The sequence below is a fragment of the Coregonus clupeaformis genome, chromosome 31, assembly GCF_020615455.1.
Source record: "Coregonus clupeaformis isolate EN_2021a chromosome 31, ASM2061545v1, whole genome shotgun sequence".
Taxonomy (NCBI): domain Eukaryota; kingdom Metazoa; phylum Chordata; class Actinopteri; order Salmoniformes; family Salmonidae; genus Coregonus; species Coregonus clupeaformis.
In genome coordinates, this window is record NC_059222.1 from 2,755,569 (window position 1) to 2,776,635 (window position 21,067).

General features: G+C 42.6%; 1 protein-coding gene across 2 annotated transcripts in view; it reads right to left on the bottom strand.

Moving 5' to 3' along the window:
- Positions 1 to 4,538: 4,538 nt before the first annotated feature.
- The window catches only part of LOC121547175 (ATP-citrate synthase), a 102,240-nt gene continuing 85,711 nt past the window's right edge, over positions 4,539 to 21,067 (bottom strand). For both annotated transcript variants that reach the window (XM_041858308.2, XM_041858307.2), the window contains 9 exons: positions 20,015 to 20,142; positions 19,523 to 19,616; positions 16,985 to 17,139; positions 16,413 to 16,563; positions 15,791 to 15,934; positions 14,501 to 14,614; positions 8,591 to 8,673; positions 8,152 to 8,228; positions 4,539 to 5,925 (listed from right to left, as the gene is read on the bottom strand). In XM_041858308.2, the coding sequence (XP_041714242.1) occupies positions 5,831 to 5,925; positions 8,152 to 8,228; positions 8,591 to 8,673; positions 14,501 to 14,614; positions 15,791 to 15,934; positions 16,413 to 16,563; positions 16,985 to 17,139; positions 19,523 to 19,616; positions 20,015 to 20,142 (1,041 nt within the window). In that variant the 3' untranslated portion in view covers positions 4,539 to 5,830. The remainder of the gene's footprint in view (positions 5,926 to 8,151; positions 8,229 to 8,590; positions 8,674 to 14,500; positions 14,615 to 15,790; positions 15,935 to 16,412; positions 16,564 to 16,984; positions 17,140 to 19,522; positions 19,617 to 20,014; positions 20,143 to 21,067) is intronic.

The following is a 21,067-nucleotide window of genomic DNA, read 5'->3' on the forward strand; positions in this document are numbered from 1 at the left end:
TTTCCACTCCTTTCCTCTTTTGACCTCACCCTCTCACCGTCCCCCCCTACTCACAAGGCAGGCAATACGCTTGACCTCATCTTTACTAGATGCTGTTCTTCTACTAAACTCCCCTCCAAGTCTCCGACCACTACTTTGTATCCTTTTCTCTCTCTCCTCCAACACTACTCACTCTGCCCCTACTCAGACGGTAATGAGCTGTCGCAACCTTCGCTCTCTCTCCCGCTACTATCTCCTCTTCCATCCTATCATCTCTTCCCTCTGCTAAATCCTTCTCCCTCCGATCTCCTGATTCTGTCTCCTCAACCCTCCTCTCCTCCCTTTCTGCATCTTTTGACTCTCTATGTCCCCTATCCTCCCAGCCGGCTCGGTCCTCCCCTCCTGCTCCGTGGCTTGACGACTCATTGCGAGCTCACAGAACAGGGCTCCGGGCAGCCGAGCGGAAATGGAGGAAAACTAGACTCCCTGCGGACCTGTCATCTTTTCACTCCCTCCTCTCTACATTTTCTTCCTCTGTTTCTGCTGCTAAAGCCACTTTCTACTACTCTAAATTTCAAGCCTCTGCCTCTAACCCTAGGAAGCTCTTTGCCACCTTCTCCTCCCTGCTGAATCCTCCTCCTCCTCCCCCTCCCTCCGATCTCTGTGGATGACTTCGTCAACAATTTTGAAAAGAAGGTTGACGACATCCGATCCTCATTTATTAAGTCAAATGACACCGCTGGTCCTGCTCACACTGCCCTACCCTATGCTTTGACTTCTTTCTCCCCTCTCTCTCCAGATGAAATCTTGTGACTTGTTACGGCCGGCCGCCCAACAACCTGCCCGCTTGACCCTATCCCCTCCTCTCTTCTCCAGACCATTTCCGGAGACCTTCTCCTTAGCTCACCTCACTCATCAACTCATCCTTGACCGCTGGCTATGTCCCTTCCGTCTTCAAGAGAGCGAGAGTTGCACCCCTCCTCAAAAAACCTACACTCGATCCCTCCGATGTCAACAACTACAGACCAGTATCCCTTCTTTCTTTTCTCTCAAACTCTTGAGCGTGCCGTCTCTAGCCTGCCTCTCTCTTGCTATCTCTCTCAGAATGACCTTCTTGATCCAAACCAGTCAGGTTTCAAGACTGGTCATTCAACTGAGACTGCTCTTCTCTGTGTCACGGAGGCTCTCCGCACTGCTAAAGCTAACTCTCGCTCCTCTGCTCTTATCCTTTTAGACCCATCTGCTGCCTTTGATACTGTGAACCATCAGATCCTCCTCTCCAACCTCTCCGAGTTGGGCATCTCCGGCGCTGCTCACTCTTGGATTGCGTCCTACCTGACAGGTCGCTCCTACCAGGTGGCGTGGCGAGAATCTGTCTCCGCACCACGTGCTCTCACCACTGGTGTCCCCCAGGGCTCAGTTCTAGGCCCTCTCCTATTCTTTTTATAAACCAAGTCACTTGGCTCTGTCATATCCTCACATGGTCTCTCCTATCATTGCTACGCAGACGACACACAATTAATTTTCTCATTTCCCCCTTCTGATAACCAGGTGGCGAATCGCATCTCTGGCATACATATCAGTGTGGATGTCGGATCACCACCTCAAGCTGAACCTCGGCAAGACAGAGCTGCTCTTCCTCCCGGGGAAGGACAGCCTGCTCCATGATCTCGCCATCACTGTTGACAACTCCATTGTGTCCTCCTCCCAGAGTGCAAAGAACCTTGGCGTGACCCTGGACAACACCCTGTCTTTCTCCGCTAACATCAATGCGGTGACCCGATCCTGCAGGTTCATGCTCTACAACATTTGCAGAGTACGACCCTACCTTACACAGAATGCGGCACAGGTCCTAATCCAGGCACCTGTCATCTCCCGTCTGGATTACTGCAACTCGCTGTTGGCTGGGCTCCCTGCCTGTGCCATTAAACCCCTACAACTTATCCAGAACACTGCAGCCCGTCTGGTGTTCAACCTTCCCAAGTTCTCTCATGTCACCCCGCTCCTGCGCACACTCCACTGGCTTCCAGTTGAAGCTCGCATCTACTACAAAACCATGGTGCTTGCCTACGGAGCTGTGAGGGGAATGGCACCTCCTTACCTTCAGGCGCTGATCAGACCCTACACCCAAACGAGGGCACTAAGTTCATCCACCTCTGGCGTGCTAGCCCCCCTACCTCTACGGAAGCACAGTTCCCGCTCAGCCCAGTCAAAGCTATTCACTGCTCTGGCACCCCAATGGTGGAACAAGCTCCCCCACGACAGCGGAGTCACTGACCACCTTCCGGAGACACTTGAAACCCTACCTCTTTAAGGAATACCTGGAATAGTATAACAGTAATCCTTCTACACCCCCCCTCCCCCACAAAAAAGGGTAGTTGTCCCACTGGCTATCCTAAGTTGAATGCACCAACTTGTAAGTTGCTCTCGATAAGAGCATCTGCTAAATGACTTAAATGTAAATGTCCTGTTGAAAAACAAATGATAATCCCACTAAGCCCAAACCAGATGGGATGGTGTATCGCTGCAGAATGCTGTGGTAGCCATGCTGGTTAAGTGTGCCTTGAATTCTAAATAAATCACAGACAGTGTCACCAGCAAAGCACCCCCACACCATAACACCTCCTCCTCCATGCTTTACGGTGGGAACTACACATGCTGAGATCATCCGTTCACCCACACGCGTCTCACAAAGACACGACGGTTTGAACCAAAAATCTCAAATTTGGACTCCAGACCAGTGGTTTCTTTGCAGCAATTCCACGATGATGGCCTGATTCACACAGTCCCCTCTGAACAGTTGATGTTGAGATGTGTATGTTACTTGAACTCTGTGAAGCATTTATTTGGGCTGCAATTTCTGAGGCTGGTAACTCTAATGAACATATCCTCTGCAGCAGAGGTAACTCTGGGTCTTCCATTCCTGTGGCGGTCCTCATGAGAGCCAGTTTCATCATAGTGCTTGATGGTTTTTGCGACTGCACTTGAAGAAACTTTAAAAGTTATTCACATTTTCCATATTGACTGACCTTCATGTCTTAAAGTAATGATGGACTGTAGTTTCTCTTTGCTTATTTGAGCTGTTCTTGCCATAATATGGACTTGGTCTTTTACCAAATAGGGCTATCTTCTGTATACCCCCATACCTGTCACAACACAACTGTTAATTAAAATGCATTCCAGGTGACTACCTCATGAAGCTGGATGAGAGAATGCCAAGAGTGTGCAAAGCTGTCATCAAGGCAAAGGGTGGCTATATGAAGAAACTCAAATATAAAATATATTTTGATTTGTCTAACAATTTTTGGTTACTGCAGGATTCCAAATGTGTTATTTCATAGTTGTGATGTCTTCAGTATTATTCTACAATGTAAAAATAAAGAAAAACCCTTGAAAGAGTGTCCAAACTTTTCACTGGTAGTGTATATATATAGGCAAACATTTCTAAAAAACAGTTTTTGCTTTGTCATTTTGAGGTATTGTGTGTAGATTGATGACGGAAAAAAACAACAATTTAATCCATATTAGAATAAGGCTGTCACGTAACTAAATGTGGAAAAAGTCAAGGGGTCTGAATACTTTCCGAATGCACTGTATTTGTCAATTTTTTTTCCAACGACGGTCCGCCAATAAGGCTAGTTAAGGAGGGAAATGATGCCTGAATGGAGGATGCTTTATGTACGAGCCGGTCCATGGGGGACACCAGTGTATTGGTTGGGAACATCAATCCTAGATGATAGTGGCCTCTTGATCTGCACTATCAGCTGCCTAGGCTGATTATTTTCCACCTTTGATCGGGAGATCTCCTCCTGGTACTCCGCTACCACTTTCTGAAAAGCTCGGAAAATCTCCACGGCTACTGCCGTTAAACACAGTCAACGCCTGTAGTTTAGACATTTTCACTCAGTTGGGCATTCGTCCACAAGGAATGTCCAACTCTTCGAGTCAAAACAAACTCGCCTCAATTCTACTTCCTTCTGTGTTTTCTTCAGTGTTCATCAGTAGATGGTAAGTCCTGGAAACAAATAAAAGCGCTGCAAGCTAGATGGGGTTACTACATGCTACAGTAATAGGATTATCTAGGATGATCATCTCTTACATTTACTAAAAGACAACACATTGAAATACGGATTACTCTTGACAATAACATATTGGGACTGATTCGACAGCATCCATCTAACCAGCATGCAGTTCTCAATTGATTGAATTGATCTCTGTCCTCATTTATCCAGTTTCTTCCTTTTCTTTTGACAGGCTGGTCAGATTTCGGATTTAATATTTTACCACAGGCAGAGCAGTATGCTCTTTCTCCCCTGTGGGAGTTTGTATTCCTGTTCAGGGACACTTAAAAAAAGATATATTCCCACACCAAATTATTTCTCCCCTCTCTGTATATGCTGAGTTAGACTATATACTATTTTGGAGGATATATTTGGATGATACTATATCCTTCAAACCTACTTGTTGTGTTGACCAGCACCTTTGGAAAAAAGAGAACACTGACAGCTGCTAGATACCGCATTACATGCATCACTTAGTGATAATAAATAGCCGCAATGAAAAGTTAACCAAGAACGTCTTTATTAAACTACAATATAACAGTTCTGGGCATATATTTCATAAACTGAGAAGAAGCATATTTAATTCACATTTAAATAAAACAGAGCAAAACAAAGAGAACAAACATACCTTTCACAGAACATTGAGGTCATAAAGTAAAATGGCGCCACACAGGTCAGGTCCTTGATAGCAGTAGTCTAGTCATACGTGCAAATCAGAAACTATTTTCCCAGATAAAATACACTGCCTTCATGGTCCCTCGCAAAAGGTGCGTTTAAGACTCACAGGGCACATTTTAAAGCAATTAAACACTCCTACTTTTACAGGGTTTATTCCTTTCACCTTTATTTAGAAACATTCTAAAATAACTCATTTTTAACTAACACCACCATTGTATAATTTGTAATTTCTTGAAATCTAAATGGATGAAAATATTAAAGTTAACATGATCGTTTCCTCCAATGACAGAGGGGATGGGAAAGGCAGTGGCAGAGACACTTTAAAATTCAGCTAGTTAAACCGTGCCCCCCTATCATGAACAGCCAGTGTACATACCATAATGGGCTACAAAACTTTGGAAGGGGATTAAGGTCGGAAACTACATTAAATGTGAATAAAATCTAATACAATATTATTCAAACAATACTTTGGTTTTTGACTGTCTTTGACTGTGGATCGTTCAAGGGTTTTACACCCCATTGAGGGATGCAGGTTTATCGACTATGACTACTTCTCCATCGGCAACCTAGTGTTCATGTTATGTGCATTACTAAGTTACCCAGAAAGCATGCTTCCTTTCAACAGTACACATCCTAGGGGCCTAAAGAAGGGAAAGCCCTGTTATACAGCTCAACCAATCGTTTGCTAGTTTAGTAAGAGATTAACATAAATCAGAAGTGAGTAGGAGATTAACCAATCACTCAACCAACCAGGTGGCACGGTCCAAAACAAGTGTGCGTCACGGTCCCATTTGTGTACCGGTGACTAATCAACCTAGTGTGACCACAGCTTGAGCTTGCATTGGTTTGGCTCCTTTTTTGTTAACGATTCAATAACTTATATCTTGAACTCATTTAAATAACATGATATGATTCCCCTTTTTTTCAGTGACCTACGAATAAAACTAACGCTCCCGTCTTCCCCCATGTCCCTCCACCTTTTTCCCACCTCTGGATTCACCCTGCCCGTGTTCCCCAAGGAAGCGGTTGTTGTAGTGATGGGAAGAAAGGTGAAAACGCTTCCCGTCATAGCTGGGTGTTGACATCCAGAGGTGCCGACTCGCTGTCATCAGTTACATTGACATGTGTTCAGGAAGCACGTAGGAGATGTCGTCCCATGGGTGGCGGTACAGGCCCTGTTTAAGTCTCTTCTGGTCCAGGTAATGACCTAACGATGGGAAGTAGAGAAAGTGATTATTGATTAACTAGACCATATTTAACTACACCTTATAACTTACTATTACTGTGATTTGTGGTTGCCTTACCTAGCTACCTTAAGTTGAATGCACTGGCTGTAAGTCACTTTGGATAAGAGCGTCTGCTAAATGACCAAAACGTAAATGTAGACCTTTCCCTATGCACCGCCATGCTGGACAGACCCATTAATTCATCTATCCAGTACACTGTAAAAAGGATCCTGTAATTTCTACAGTAAATTACTGGCAGAAGAGTAGGTTACTGTAAATCTACAGTAACATACTGGCAGCACAGAATTACATTGGATTGGTGCAAGAAGGTTGGCTGCTAGGTATTAGTATATTACAGCATATTTCTGAATATTTGATCATTTATATCACTTGCACTTCTAGAGGCTTCCAAACTGCCCGTGATTACAGGGCAAAATAGACCAAAAGGACTTGGCAAAACACTCAACCCAGGGGTCGCGTTAGAAATCTGCATTTTCAAAACGCAGAACATCCGCATAAAATTGCATTTTAAACTATTTCACCTGCGTTTTATATTGAAAGTCAACAGTGTTTTTTTGCTTCAATAGAGTTATCAGGGGTGTGCAACTATAGTTTTCCTTCACAGAAAATAAATGAGGACAACACATTCTGTAGAAAATAGCTTCATTTTCATCAAGTAAATGAGCTTACAATGAAAAAGCCAGGTCTTTTTTGCAAAAACGATGCATGGCCATCATATTCCGAATGTTTTTCTTGAAGTTAATCTTGCATTTTAACGGAGAAAAGTAGGCTACACATCAGAGCGCTGTCTGATGCCTGTTCGTGAATTGTTATCCGAGTGGAAAAGTGCAACTGAAGTACAAAATTAGCAGATATTACAATAAGCATTTCAGATCTCCTTTTACAAAACGCAGCAAGATATTTCTTATGCGTTCTCTTTTTTTTTTTATGTCTGCGTTAACACCACTCCTGCAACCAGTAAAGGTTTAAGACTTGCTGCCACTCTGATCTGTCCCCTATACACATTAAATTGTTAGGGCACTACTACCACTAGAGTTCCTGGTTCGAATCCAGGCTCTGTCGTAGCCGGCCGCGACCGGGAGACCCATGGGGCGGCGCACAATTGGCCCAGCGTCGTCCAGGGTAGGGGAGGGAATGGCCGGCAGGGATGTAGCTCAGTTGGTAGAGCATGGCGTTTGCAACGCCAGGGTTGTGGGTTCGTTTCCCACGGGGGGCCAGTATGAAAAAATAAATAAATCATGTATGCACTCACTAACTGTAAGTCGCTCTGGATAAGAGCGTCTGCTAAATGACTAAAATGTAAATGTAAATGTACCACATATCAGTTCAATTGGTACAGCACTCTCAATAACAGGTGCAACAAAAATAGCCACTTAGAAGGCACGCCTCAAAAAAATGTAATGAGCCAGTGATTCTTTCCCCTCCGACAACTTTTTTTTAACAACGCACCCTAATTTACAGTAAGCTGCATTAAACATACAGCAAAACAGCAATACAGTACTTTATCGTTAAATTGTATTGTAATACAATTACAGCAATTGCTAACAGTGAATATGTAATTATATATTGCAGCCTGGCAATGAATATTTGGTGTTTTATATCACTTGCACTTATAGAGACCTTAACAAAGGCTTCTAAACTGGCAGTGAACACAGGTCAAAAACAGATCAAAAGGACATGGCAAAAGACTCAACCATTAAAGGTTTGAGACTTGCTGCCACTCTGATCTGTCCCCTATACACATTCAATTTTTAAATATGGTATGGTACTGTATTTTGTGGGGTACAGCATTCTCACTAACGTGTGCAACAAATAAATCCTCTTACAAGGGATGCCTCAAAATATGTTAATGAGCCAGAGATTCTTTCCCTGCCCACAACATTTTCTCACAATGCACCATCATTCACAGTATACTTTTGTAAATATACAGCAAAACAGGTAATACAGTACCTTACTGTAAAATGGAATTACAGTAGCTAACTAAATGTACACCAATTTGTTACAGTGTAGGTGATCCTCAGTGTTCTTCAGTTAACTGGACATTCAAATTAGTGTTAAACTGATGAGTGAAATCCAGCATATACTGCAGACCTGGGTTGAATTTCAAATATTTGTGTATTCGAACCAGATTTTATATGAGGTGGGTTTAATGTTGTGAGACACCGATCTAAGCCAATGGGACTCACCGATGAAGCCCATACTCCTGCCCAGCACAAAGATCCCGTTCAGTGCACCAATCTCCACAAACTCGTCCGCTTCGTCTCTGTAACGCAGAACACATACACTTGCCAGACTGCAACTACAAAGTCACTATTACAGTCTTCTCTGAAACGTGTTGGGAAAATATAATGTGCACAGCCACTTAATATCTTTGTATGTGAATGATAGGAGGACAAACCTCCATCAGACCTACACACCTGAATTAAAACAGGCCAGCTCAGCTTGCTTTTCTACAAGCGATTAACACTCAGGGAAGAGTCATATTGTGAGTAGCTCGATTTTTAACAGCAATCTCAAATTGACATCAATGAATGCATGATTTGAGCCAAAGTTCACGTTTTGCACACATTCCTTAAGTAAAGATTTGGCCACATGCAAGATATAAAAAGAGAAACGTCCTCTTACCGTGTGAATCCACCACACGTCCTAAGTAGGTCCACAAAGGCCACACCGATGAAGCCGTCCACATTGAGGATCAGGTTGGGTTTCTGCACACAGAGACAGGAGAGAAACAACAATACTTAGTTGATGAATCAATGGGCTTGTTCAACATTGCAGCCGGCATTGCGGCAGACTGATCTACAAATCACTTTGCATCATAAATAACTGCTCATTATTGTTTGGCTGTGAATACTGAGTATGCCCCCGCTCCGCCTCCACCCGCCCCTCTGGGAACCTCTTTCTTAAAGTTAAGAATCCGGATCACACTCGGCGCATGTGTTATTTTTATGCACATTTCTTTCTACGTAGTTGCTGCTCACACTCCCTATCCCTTCACGTTTCTCTTTACTCACCCCCTTCTCAACCACGATGATGTAGCTAGTCTCTGCCTGATATTTCTGAACAGCTGAAATAAAAACCCTGCGGCAATTTGAACGAACATTCCAAAGGCTATAACCTTTTTACCTTCTGTCCTAATGGACATTGCAGTTGCACAAGCAGGACATACGCATTCCCTACACATTGCATTAGAGCAAAAACAATCAGCATTTTCTGAGATGATGTAGGCTAATATTTATAGTTGCTGCCATATCGTAGCCACTAGCCAGAGTTCCTGAAAAAACAACACTACGACTGACTGCCTGTCTGCCTCCTGCTTAGCCAATGTGTACAATGATGAAGAAAAAAGAACATTAAACCGCTAATTAGATTACGTGTCTTGCTTGTGTTTAATATGCTGCCTAGATAGCTGCATGTAACTCCCCATTTGAGTTTTGCATTGGGGCAATGGAACTGTCTCAAATGTGCACACTCAACCTACACGGGGCACCGGGCAATGTCAAAACGAACTCGCCTGCATGTATTGTAACTCAGCAGCTAAGAAGAACATGAAATCGCTAGACTGCCTGTTTGTGTCATGCTTAGGTTTGCAATACTGTTACAACAGACAACAAACAAACTTTGTACGAACATGTCGATCATGTCTTTTGCGTATAAAATGTAAATAGCTGCATGTAGCCTAAATCACCTCCTGAAAAAATTTAATGAAATCGGACGGACGCCAACTACGGTTTCATCTAAATTACACTATAGTACCTGGAAATACGATGACATTGCTAAAGTAGTGAAATATTTAGTAGGAAACAACTTTGCAAGCATTATCATGTCGCCAAATTTACTTTAGACAGAGGGCAATGTTGTCATTAGCTAGCAAAGTTTGTCCAAAATAGCTAGCAATGCTAACGTTAGCTAGCTACGATCCGGTGGCCTCCCCTCAATCTTAGCTAGCTAGCTAACGTCTAAAGTCAAATCAGGTGACATCATTTTTTTACATTTACATTTTAGTCATTTAGCAGACGCTCTTATCCAGAGCGACTTACAGTTAGTGAGTGCATACATTTTCATACATCAAAATGACAAAATGTTTTCCTACTAATTATTTGCCTCCTTTTGAAAGTCATTGTATTTCCAAGCCACTGTAATGCACTTTTGATGAAATCTTCATCAGCGCTTATTGATGATGAATTGAGTAGAATGCTCAGTTGGGCATCAGTTCAAAATTAACCTTCAAAACAATATTGTGACGAATATCTGTTATCACTCTTTCATTCATCCCTCGATCCCATTCATTAGTCCTATAGGGATTTTACTCTATGACAAACAATCTCAGTATACAACACGTTATTGCTCACATATACCCATTAATCATATATCATTATAAAGTTAACATTCACAGCTATCCATCAGAAACATTTATGGAATGTTCAGGTCAACAGAACTTTGACCTTTGACCTCTGGGCCAGTGGCATCACCCCTGAACCTTTTGGACAAATATATATTTTTAAAATTCAGTCTGATATGCGTTTCCATAACCACATACCACATGCGTTAGGCAGTACAAATTATTACATTTTTTACTTATATATAGTTTTCTTTTGTTTCCCCTTTTTTTCCTCCCCAATTTCGATCGTCTCATCGCTTCAACTCCCCAATGGGCTCGGGAGGCGAAAGTCGAGTCAGGCGTCCTCCGAAACATGACCCGCCAAACCGCGCTTCTTAACACCCGCCCGCTTAACCCGGAAGCCAGCCGCACCAATGTGTCGGAGGCAACACCGTTCAACTGATGACCAAGGTCAGCCTGCAGGCGCGAGGCCCGCCACAAGGAGTCGCTAGAGCACGATAAGCCAAACCCTCCCTTAACCCGGACGATGCTGGGCCATTTGTGCGCCACCCTATGGGACTCCCGATCACAGCCGGTTGTGATACAGCCCGGGATTGAACCCGGGTCTGTAGAGACGCCTCTAGCATTGCGCCACTCGGAGGCCCCTTACTTACACATTTTAATGACAAAAATAACAATACACTGTGCTAGGCAGTAGTAGGGTTGTCACTAGTTAACACAGCCACAAAGTATTAATTATGGCTAAACCCCACCTATTTCTAAAATTTCTCTACAAAACCTCACCCTAACCTCACTGCTAACCTTATGCCTGAGCTTGAATTAAGACCAATTTTGACTTTGTGGCTCTTATCTAGTGGAAACACAGTAGTAGGCACTGCATGCAGCCCCTGGAGTGACGCGGTAGCTGCTATGATCGGTCAAGATTTTACAACGCAGTGGACCACTCACGTCCCTTGACCCCTCCCCCACAGCACCGGTTAGATGTCAATGTCATCACTCAGCAAAACGATCGTCACTCAGAGTCTGCAGTGTAGCACAGAGAAAAGATGGATATTCGGAACATCTTTCAAAAGAGAGGAAAAAGAAGCGAGCAGGTTGAGGACGAGCAGGCAGCAGTGGATGAGGTGGAGAGGGCCGAACTGTCAGAAAGTCCAAGTGCAGCAGCAGAGTTAGCCACGGGTTTGTACAGGGTTGGTGGTAGCTAACTAGCTAGTCTCCCTCAGCATAAGGGCTGGCTAATGCTAATAAACTAGCATTAGTGCTCAGCATCCTTAAGCTATTGGGTGTCAGATTTATTCAACAGTACATTTAGTGAATGGGCAAGCTAAGGATGTTGATATAAGTCATGATATTAGATAGTGTTATTTCCAGCGAGTGTATTTGATGGGTTTTGTTTCTGTAGCTAGCTTGGCTGGCTAGCCACTTCGGTAGCTACTGGCTGGCTAGATGAGACCAAAGAGCTAAACGTTTCTGAGTGACACAGTGCCCCCCTGTGGACTGAAGCTGAACCTTACAACAACTTGATATTAACCCTGTTTAAAATGGGAAAGTTTTTTTTTTTTGGCTCATGTCTCTTTTTATTCATATAGGGCAGGGGTCTCCAACAGGTCGATCGTGAGCTACCAGAAGCTCGCAGAACACATGAGTAGGTCGCCAAACCATTCTGAAAGTTAATACAATTTTTCATGTTTTCCACTGCAAACTGTCAAACAAATCTCACAAGTACCAGACACCGCAAGCTAACCATTATTTTACCAGGTATATTGACAGAAAACACAGTGCACTTCTTTCTCTTGTACACTAAGGACCCGGGAAAGAGTTGCAGGGGAGAGAAGACAAGAATGTGTCCATTTGAAAGCTAGAAAAAAATGCTTGCCACATGTTACATTTTCTAAAAGTATATCTCATACTAGAACAGCTTCTTATCTGTCATGTTTGGAGTTGATTTGGTCTGTTATGTGGACACTTGCATTTTTCTTTACAGTTCAGTAGCCTTGGTTGTGTCAGTCAGCATACAGTAACTTTAAAAAGCAACTCCTCCTGAAAAACTACTTCTCATTTAGAAAACAGCCCATGTGGCATCGATATGAGTCAAACATTTACTATACTGTCAAAATGTACTACAAAGTGTAAATCTGATATTTTGGTCATGAAGTCATCAGTGCATCCAAAACGGAGTTTTGTAATACTTATGGTCGTGACTGCATCACAACGTAAAGTGCCTTCGGAAATTATTCAGACCCCTTGACTTTTTCCACATTTTGTTACGTTACAGCCTTATTCTAAAATAGATTTTTTTTTTTAATCCTCAGCAATCTACACACAATATCCCATAATGACTAAGTGAAAACAGGTTGTTAGAAATGTTTGCAAATTTATTACAAATAAAAAAACAGAAATACCTTATTTACATACGTATTCAGACCCTTTGCTATGAGACTCGAAATTGAGCTTAGGTGCATATTGTTTCCATTGATCATCCTTGAGATGTTTCTACAATTTGATTGGAGTCCACCTGTGGTAAATTCAATTGATTGGACATGATTTGGAAAGGCACACACCTGCCAATATAAGGTCCCACAGTGGACAGTGCATGTCAGAGCAAAAACCAAGCCATGAGGTCGAAGGAATTGTCCGTAGAGCTCCGAGACAGGATTGTGTCGAGGCACAGATCTGGGGAAGGGTACAAAAAAATGTTTGCAGCATTGAAGGTCCAAGAAAACAGTGGCCTCCATCATTCTTAAATGGAAGATGTTTGAAACCACCAAGACTCTTCCTAGAGCTGGCCGCCCAGGCAAACTGAGCAATTAGGGGAGAAGGGCCTTGGTCAGGGAGGTGACCAAGAACCCGGTGGTCACTCTGACAGAGCTCTAGTTCCTCTGTGGAGATGGGAGAACCTTCCAGAAGGACAACCATTTCTGCAGCACTCCACCAATCAGGCCTTTATGGTAGAGTGGCCAGACGGAAGCCACTCTTCAGTAAAAGGCACACTTGGAGTTTGCCAAAAGGCACCTAAAGACTCTCAGACCATGAGAAACAAAATTCTCTGATCTGATGAAACCAAGATTGAACTCTTTGGCCTGAATGCCAAGCGTCACGTCTGGAGGAAACCTGGCACTATCCCTACGATGAAGCATGGTGGTGGCAGCATCATGCTGTAGGGATGTTTTTCAGCGACAGGGACTGGGAGACTAGTCAGGATCGAGTGAAAGATGAACAGAGCAAAGTACAGAGAGATCCTTAAAGAAAACCTTCTCCAGAGCGCTCAGGACCTCAGACTGGGGTGAAGGTTCACCTTCCAACAGGACAACGACCCTAAGCACACAGCCAAGACAACGCAGGAGTGGCTTCGCAACAAGTCTCTGTATGTCCTTGAGTGGCCCAGCCAGAGCCCGGACTTGAATGTGATCGAGCATCTCTGGCGAGTCCTGAAAACGGCTGTGCAGCAACGCTCCCCATCCAACCTTACAGAGCTTTAGAGCATCTGCAGAGAAGAATGGGAGAAACTCCCCAAATATATGTGTGCCAAACTTGTAGCGTCATACCCAAGAAGACTCGAGGCTGTAATCACTGCCAAAGGTGCTTCAACAAAATACTGAGTAAAGGGTCTGAATACTTATGTAAATGTGATATTTCGGTTTATTTGTAATAAATTCACAAACATTTCTAAAAACCTGTTTTTGCTTTGTCATTATGGGGTATTGTGTGTGTAGATTGATGAGGGAAAAAAACAATTTAATCAATTTTAGAATAAGGCTGTAATGTAACAAAATGTGGAAAAAGTCAAGGGGTCTGAATACTTTCTGAATGCACTGTATGTGCAAGTTAATACATTTGGCCTTGAAAAGGAATGAGAGGTCAGGGGGTAAGGACAGATTGTTCCAATACCTTACTTTCCTTCCCTGCCAAATATGCCCTCTAACTTCCATGAATGGATTCAAAATAGTAGAAACTATGTTAACTGCAGCATTACGCTTGATATGAATGTATGGTACCTGTAACCTTGACAAAAATGAAAGTAAAAAAAAAAAAATTGGCCTCAGATTATTTATTTTTTAAACCATTAGTTTTTGATAGCTGGAATGAGTTTCCATCCTTTTGCTCACACGTATACGCTTTTGGGGGCAAGTATTCCCTAAAGAAGTAGCCTGCCCCACTAGGCAGAGAAGTGAGAGGCTAGTAGAGTGCAGTACCTTAGAGGTGGTGATCTTTTCCACATCCAGAGCATAATCCAGCATCTGAGTGGCAGGGAAATGCCCCTTCACAAAGTCCTTCAGGATCTGGACTCTCATGTCGGGGTTGTTGATCTGCAATTAAATCAACACATTTAGATCATTTTGCCAGCAAATATATACATCTATCCATTCTGCCACTGAGCTGTAGGGGTATACACACTTTTCTGAACTGATTTAATTGTGAGGCATTAAGATTAAGGATGGGAATCAAATCTTAATTCGAGATTCCCCCGTGTAATGTGTACTTTCTTGCAAATCATGGTGTCAATTAGCAAACATTATAGTTGTGTGTTTACAGAGGCAGCCCAATTCTGATCTTTTGCCACTCATTTATCTTTTGACCAATCAGATCAGATATTTTGCCAATAATTGGTCCCATGTTTCATGAGCTGAAATAAAAGATCCCAGAAATGTTCCGTATGCACAAAAAGCTTATTTCTCTCAAATTTTGTTTACATCCGTTAGTGAACATTTCTTCTTTGCCAAGATAATCCATCCACTTGACAGGTGTGGCATATCAAGAAGCTGATTAAACAGCATGATCATTACACAGGTGCACCTTGTGCTGGGAACAATAAAAGGCCACTCTAAAATGTGCAGTTTTGTCACACAACATAATGCCACAGATGTCTCAAGTTTTGAGGGAACGTGCAATTGGCATGCTGACTGCTGGAATGTCCACCAGAGCTGTTGCCAGAGAATTTAATGTTAATTTCTTTACCATAAGCCACCTCCAAAGTCATTTTAGAGAATTTGGCAGTACTTCCAACCGGCCTCACAACCACAGACCACTGTATGGCATTGTGTGGGTGAGCGGTTTGCTGATGTCAACGTTGTGAACAGAGTGCCCCATGGTGGCAGTGGGGTTATGGTATGGGCAGGCATAAGCTATGGACAACGAACACAATTGCATTTTATCGACAGGAATTTGAATGCACAGAGACACCGTGATGAGATCATGAGGCCCATTGTGAGGCAGTTTTTTTTAAGGTACAGTATCTGTGACCAACAGATGCTTATCTGTATTCCCAATCATGTGAAATCCATAGATTAGGGCCTAATTAATTTATTTCAATTGACTGATTTGCTTACATGAACTTTAACTCAGTAAAATCTTTGAAATTGTTGCATGTTGTGTTTATATTTTTGTTCAGTATAAATTCAGTCAAACAAATTGAGATTGAATTGTTCAAATTAACTGGAAATTGAGCTATATTTAAATTTAAATCCTTGTCATTTACTGCTCACCGATTTGACCCTGTGCCCGATACCCATGATCAGCTTGCCATCCTTCTTCATCTTGTTGACAAACTCCATGGGCAGCATGCCGCTATCGAACGCCTTGCTGAACTGCTTGGCCGCAGCATCCAAAGCTCCTCCAAAGCGGTCCCCCTGGAAAACAATGTCAACAAAGTTTATTCGTCTCTAAACTCTTACAAGTAAAGACAACCCTTTTTGTCAGTGGGCTACATCAAAATTCTCCACTCTTTTCCTGAATTTACACACTTTCTTGCATTCATTTAACAAATGGTGGAAACTCTCTCCAGCCAATGCTTAGTCTTAGACCAATGCTGTGCTTTTTAAATCCACGATGGGGAGTGTGCAAGTGCAGAAGTCATGGTCTTTAAAATCTTCCTTCTCTCATTCCCTTCCTTCAAGACCTTTAATCTGAGAGGTATGGAAGCCATTGGATAGATACTAATGGTCTCTGGACTAGTTGCATTTAAAAATTAGATTTTGAAATCAGGAAGTCACACAGTGTGTGTGTGTGTGTGTGTGTGTGTGTGTGTGTGTGTGTGTGTGTGTGTGTGTGTGTGTGTGTGTGTGTGTGTGTGTGTGTGTGTGGACAAATGCGTGTGTGTATCCTCACAATGGTGAGCAGGCCGGATGTCAGGCTGGAGATTAGGTCCTTGCCGGCACGGGCACAGACTATGGTGTTGTGGGCACCAGACACGGCTGGCCCGTGGTCTGCAGTCACCATCAGGCACATCTCAATGAAATGGCAGGCGTAGCGCGGTAACCTAGGGACAAATCAAGATGTGGGATGATGACTGGAGGGGGAGGAGGAGAAGTGATTGGGTCATGTCAGTGCAAAACGCCAAAGTGGAGTGTGCACTGTGTAACCAGGGTCGTGTTCATTCGTACGGGCACGCAACGGAAAATGTTTTGCAACAGAAAACGAAATTCTGCAGGTACAAAAAGTCCAGGTAATCCTTCCTGGTGTCAGTCCTTTTTCTTCCGTTTGGTGCCAAATGAACAAAACTCAGGTGTGATAAATCTCTGGCCAATCAAAGACACTCCTTATTGATTCATTTAGAGGCAGGGAGAACACGAGCAACTGGAAGACGCTGCAATGTGTATACTAGGGTCCAGTTCATTAGGCACCGACCCAAACAGACTGGACTCCTGTCTCTTTGCTAGGGGGCCAGACTGTACTCTCACCTGCGTTGGAACCAGAGCAGGCCCAGCACGCCTCCCAGGCCCATCTCCTCCTTGAACACCTCGGTGATGGGCATGCCGGCGTATATGAGCTCCTGGCCGCGCTCGTCACAGATGCTGGTCATGAAGGAGGCGGGCTTGCGGATCAGACCCAGCTCCTAGGGACACACAGAAGGAAAGACAATATATATTGTTTTGTTAAAGGGGCAATCTGCAGTCCCAACTATAACAAAGCGGGCACCCTGCCACCAATTTGATAAACAGCTGAGGGTTTGAGGCTGGAGAAATGTAACCACTCTCAAACTCATGGACAGAGCTATGGATACAAAGATTGATCAAATTATAGTGTTAACCATGTTTTGAGGCTATACAGTGTTTGTTTACATTTACATTGTTTACAAACAAAGAAGTAAAACAAGCTTATACTGTATTTTGGGTTCTGATGGTGTAAGAGTTGAACTAAGTGCGTGAGGCATTTATAAGTTCTGTTCTTCAAGAATCAAATGGGTATCAATCATTAATTTTAAAGTTTAAAAAATGGATGTACCAACTGCAGATTGCCCATTTAAGGAAATGGAATGGAAAACCATTATGGTCTCCCAAACGGTTTCTTAGTTGGTGTGTCCACAAAAGAATACAGTAGGTCCACACCTATACTATTGTCAAAGAGCATTTTAATTTTATGAATAATATACAAACGTTTCAGCTAAAAGCATTCTTCAGTGTGTAGGTTTAGTGTCTTGGGGAAGAATAAAAAAAAACCTGAAGAATGAGGCAAGCTCTGATGCTAGTACCCTTGGGAAATTCACCACATTGGCGTTACCAGTACCATGCCCCAACAGAACCATTACTGCTGCCTATATTTACACCTACACACCAATAAAACAATAATACTTTCACTTATGTTCATCAGATATGATCATATACACTAACGTTCAAAAGTTTGGGGTCACTTAGAAATGTCCTTGTTTTCGAAAGAAAAGCAATTATTTTGTCCATTAAAATAACATCAAATTGATCAGAAATACAGTGTAGACATTCTTAATGTTGTAAATGGCTATTGTAGCTGGAAACGGCTGATTTTTAAAAATGGAATATCTACATAGGCGTACAGAGGCCCATTATCAGCAACCATCAGTCATGTGTTCCAATGGCACGTTGTGTTTGCTGTATTTCTGATCAATTTGATGTTATTTTAATGAACAAAAAAAATGACTTTCTTTCGAAAACACTGACCGCAAACTTTTGAACGGAAGCGTATATGTTATGTGATTTATGATATATGGTGCCTTTATAAAGTATTCACACCCCTTGACATTTTCTTGTGTTACAGCCTGAATTTAAAATTGATAAAATGTAGATTTTTTTGTCACTGGCCTACACACACTACCCCATAATGTAAATTATCTGTATGGTCCCTCAGTTGAGCAGTGAATTTCAAACACAGATTCAACCACAAAGACCAGTCACTACAAAGATACTCCGTTGCCGGAGAGGAAGGAAACTGCTCAGGGATTTCACCAGCAGGCCAATGGTGACTTTAAAACAGTTACAGAGTTTAATGGCTGTGATAGGAAAAAACTGAGGATTGATCAAGAACATTGTAGTTACTCCACAATACTAACCTAATTGACAGAGTAAAAAGAAGGAAGCCTGTACAGAATAAAAAATATTCTAAAACATGCATTCTTTTTGCAACAAGGAACTAAAATAATACTGCAAAAAATGTGGCAAAGCAATTACTTTTTTGTCGTGAATAAAAAGTGTTATGTTTGGGGCAAATCCAATACAACATATTACTTAGTACCACTCTCCATATTTTCAAGCATAGTGGTGGTTGCATCATGTTATGGGAATGCTTGTAATCATTAAGGACTGGGGAGTATTTCCATGATAAAAAAGAAACGGAATGGAGCTAAACACAGGCAAAATCCTAGAGGAAAACCTTGTTCAGTCTGCTTTCCACCAGACACTGAAATGAATTCACCTTTCAGCAGGACAATAACCTAAAATACAAGGCCAAATCTACACTGGAATTACTTACCAAGAAGACAGTTAATGTTCCTGAGTGGCCGAATTAGTTTTGACTGAAATCTGCTTGAAAATCTATGGCATAACTTGAAAATGGTTGTCTCGCAATGATCAACAAACCAATTTGACAGAGCTTGAAGAATTTAAAAAAGAATAATGGGCAAATACTCTACAATTCAGGGTGTGCAAAGCTCTTAAGAGACTTACCCAGAAAGACTCACAGCTGTAATCACTGCCAAAGGTGATGTATTGACTCAGGGGTGTGAATATTTATGTAAATTAGATATTTCTGTAATTCATTTTAAATACATTTGCAAAAATGTATAAAAACCTGTTTTCACTTTGTCATTATGGGTTATTGTCTGTAGATGGGTGAGAGAAAAAAATAAATTTCATCATTTTGAATTCAGGCTGTAACAACAAAATGTGGAATAAATCAAGGGGTATGAATACTTTCTGAAGGCACTGTATTATCAGTTATTTGGAAGGTAGAATACCAGGTCTTCTTACCCTTGCCCAGGAGTAGTCCATTGGCACTGTTGGCGGTGGAACCTCCTGAGCGGGAACAATGGTTCCATTGGCCACCAGTTCATCGTACACTGTCCTGTCATAACCCAGAAGCACAGATTAAAGTTAACATGGACAGATTTTTTGGTCGAATTTAGGAATTTCATGACACATAAGCCTAATGAAACCAAGAGACTCAACCAGTGATTTTCAAACCTCACTAGCACAAGCACTGGTTCACACATAGATGACGCGATATATGGCCATTGATATATTTGATGGCTAGAATGATAAGGAGTTGAAGTGCTCATTTGAATTTCCCCTTTAAGCTATGGAAAACGTTAGACAACGTAATTCAACCAAAACCCATTATTTATATTAATAATATTTAATCTTGAGCGGTGTTTGAAGTGCTTTAAAGTCTCAAATTGATGACCCCGTCTTCAGAGCAGTACTGTCTCCATGGTGACTGTCTCCGTGGTTATTGACAGTTACCTGATGATGTCGCCCAGCTCGTCGAAGCTCTTGGGAACGAAGGCTCCAGCGTCCCTCAGAGCTTGGTTCTTAGCCACTGCCGTTTCAAAGGCCTGGTTAGCACAGGCTCCAGCATGGCCAAACTGCACCTGTAGAAGGCATCGATGTACTCATCAATTACAAACAATCCAGACAGAATAAAGGTTGAGTTTGGTCTAGATTCTGGAATATTCAATGGCCCGTCAATAATCCATGACAATGAGCCAATTAGGGACAATTAGGGGCGGCAGGTAGCCTATCAGTTAGACCGAAAGGTCGATGGTTCTAATACCCGAGCAGAAAAGGTGAAAAATCTGTCGATGTGCCCTTAAGAAAGGAATGCTCTCTGTAGCCGATGTGATTAAGACCTTTAAACAGGTTAACATTCACAAGGCCGCAGACAGATTACCAGAACGCGTACTCAGAGCATGCGGTGACCAGCTGGCAAGCGTCTTCACTTAAATTGTAGCAGTATTGTTAGAGAGGGGTAAAGATAATGATTGTTGTACCGCTATCAGACACACACACATCAGCAGAAGAGACTGCCTAGAGTGTAGCCTGTTTGCCAGATAGCCAGTGAAGAGAAAGGATAAGACACACGTTACAACACAGGGGTAACCCAACCAATACTACTGAAGGACATAGAAAGAGAAATGGGCTTAGCTGTTGTATTTTTCCGTCCGACACAATCCTTGGTTGTTTGTTTGACAAAAGCTTGCAACAATGCTTGCTAGTAATCCATGCGATCAGAGGATAGAATGGTTCCAACTCATCAGGAGTAGCGCGATAACAAAGGCCATCAAATTTAGAACTTTAATCAACTAAACACGCTGAAACTACGGAAGACTTCTGCAGAGCTGCACACGCCGTCAAAACTGCCCCGCCAAACGAGAGCTCCTACACAGAGCCGGATGAGCCATCTTTATTTCCTCCTTCCTCACTGCTGCTGCGCTCTTAAATTGGCAGCGCACGGTGAAGGCTCCGTGCAGGATTTCGCCACAACATTTTCAACCTCTCCCTGACCCAGTCTGTAAT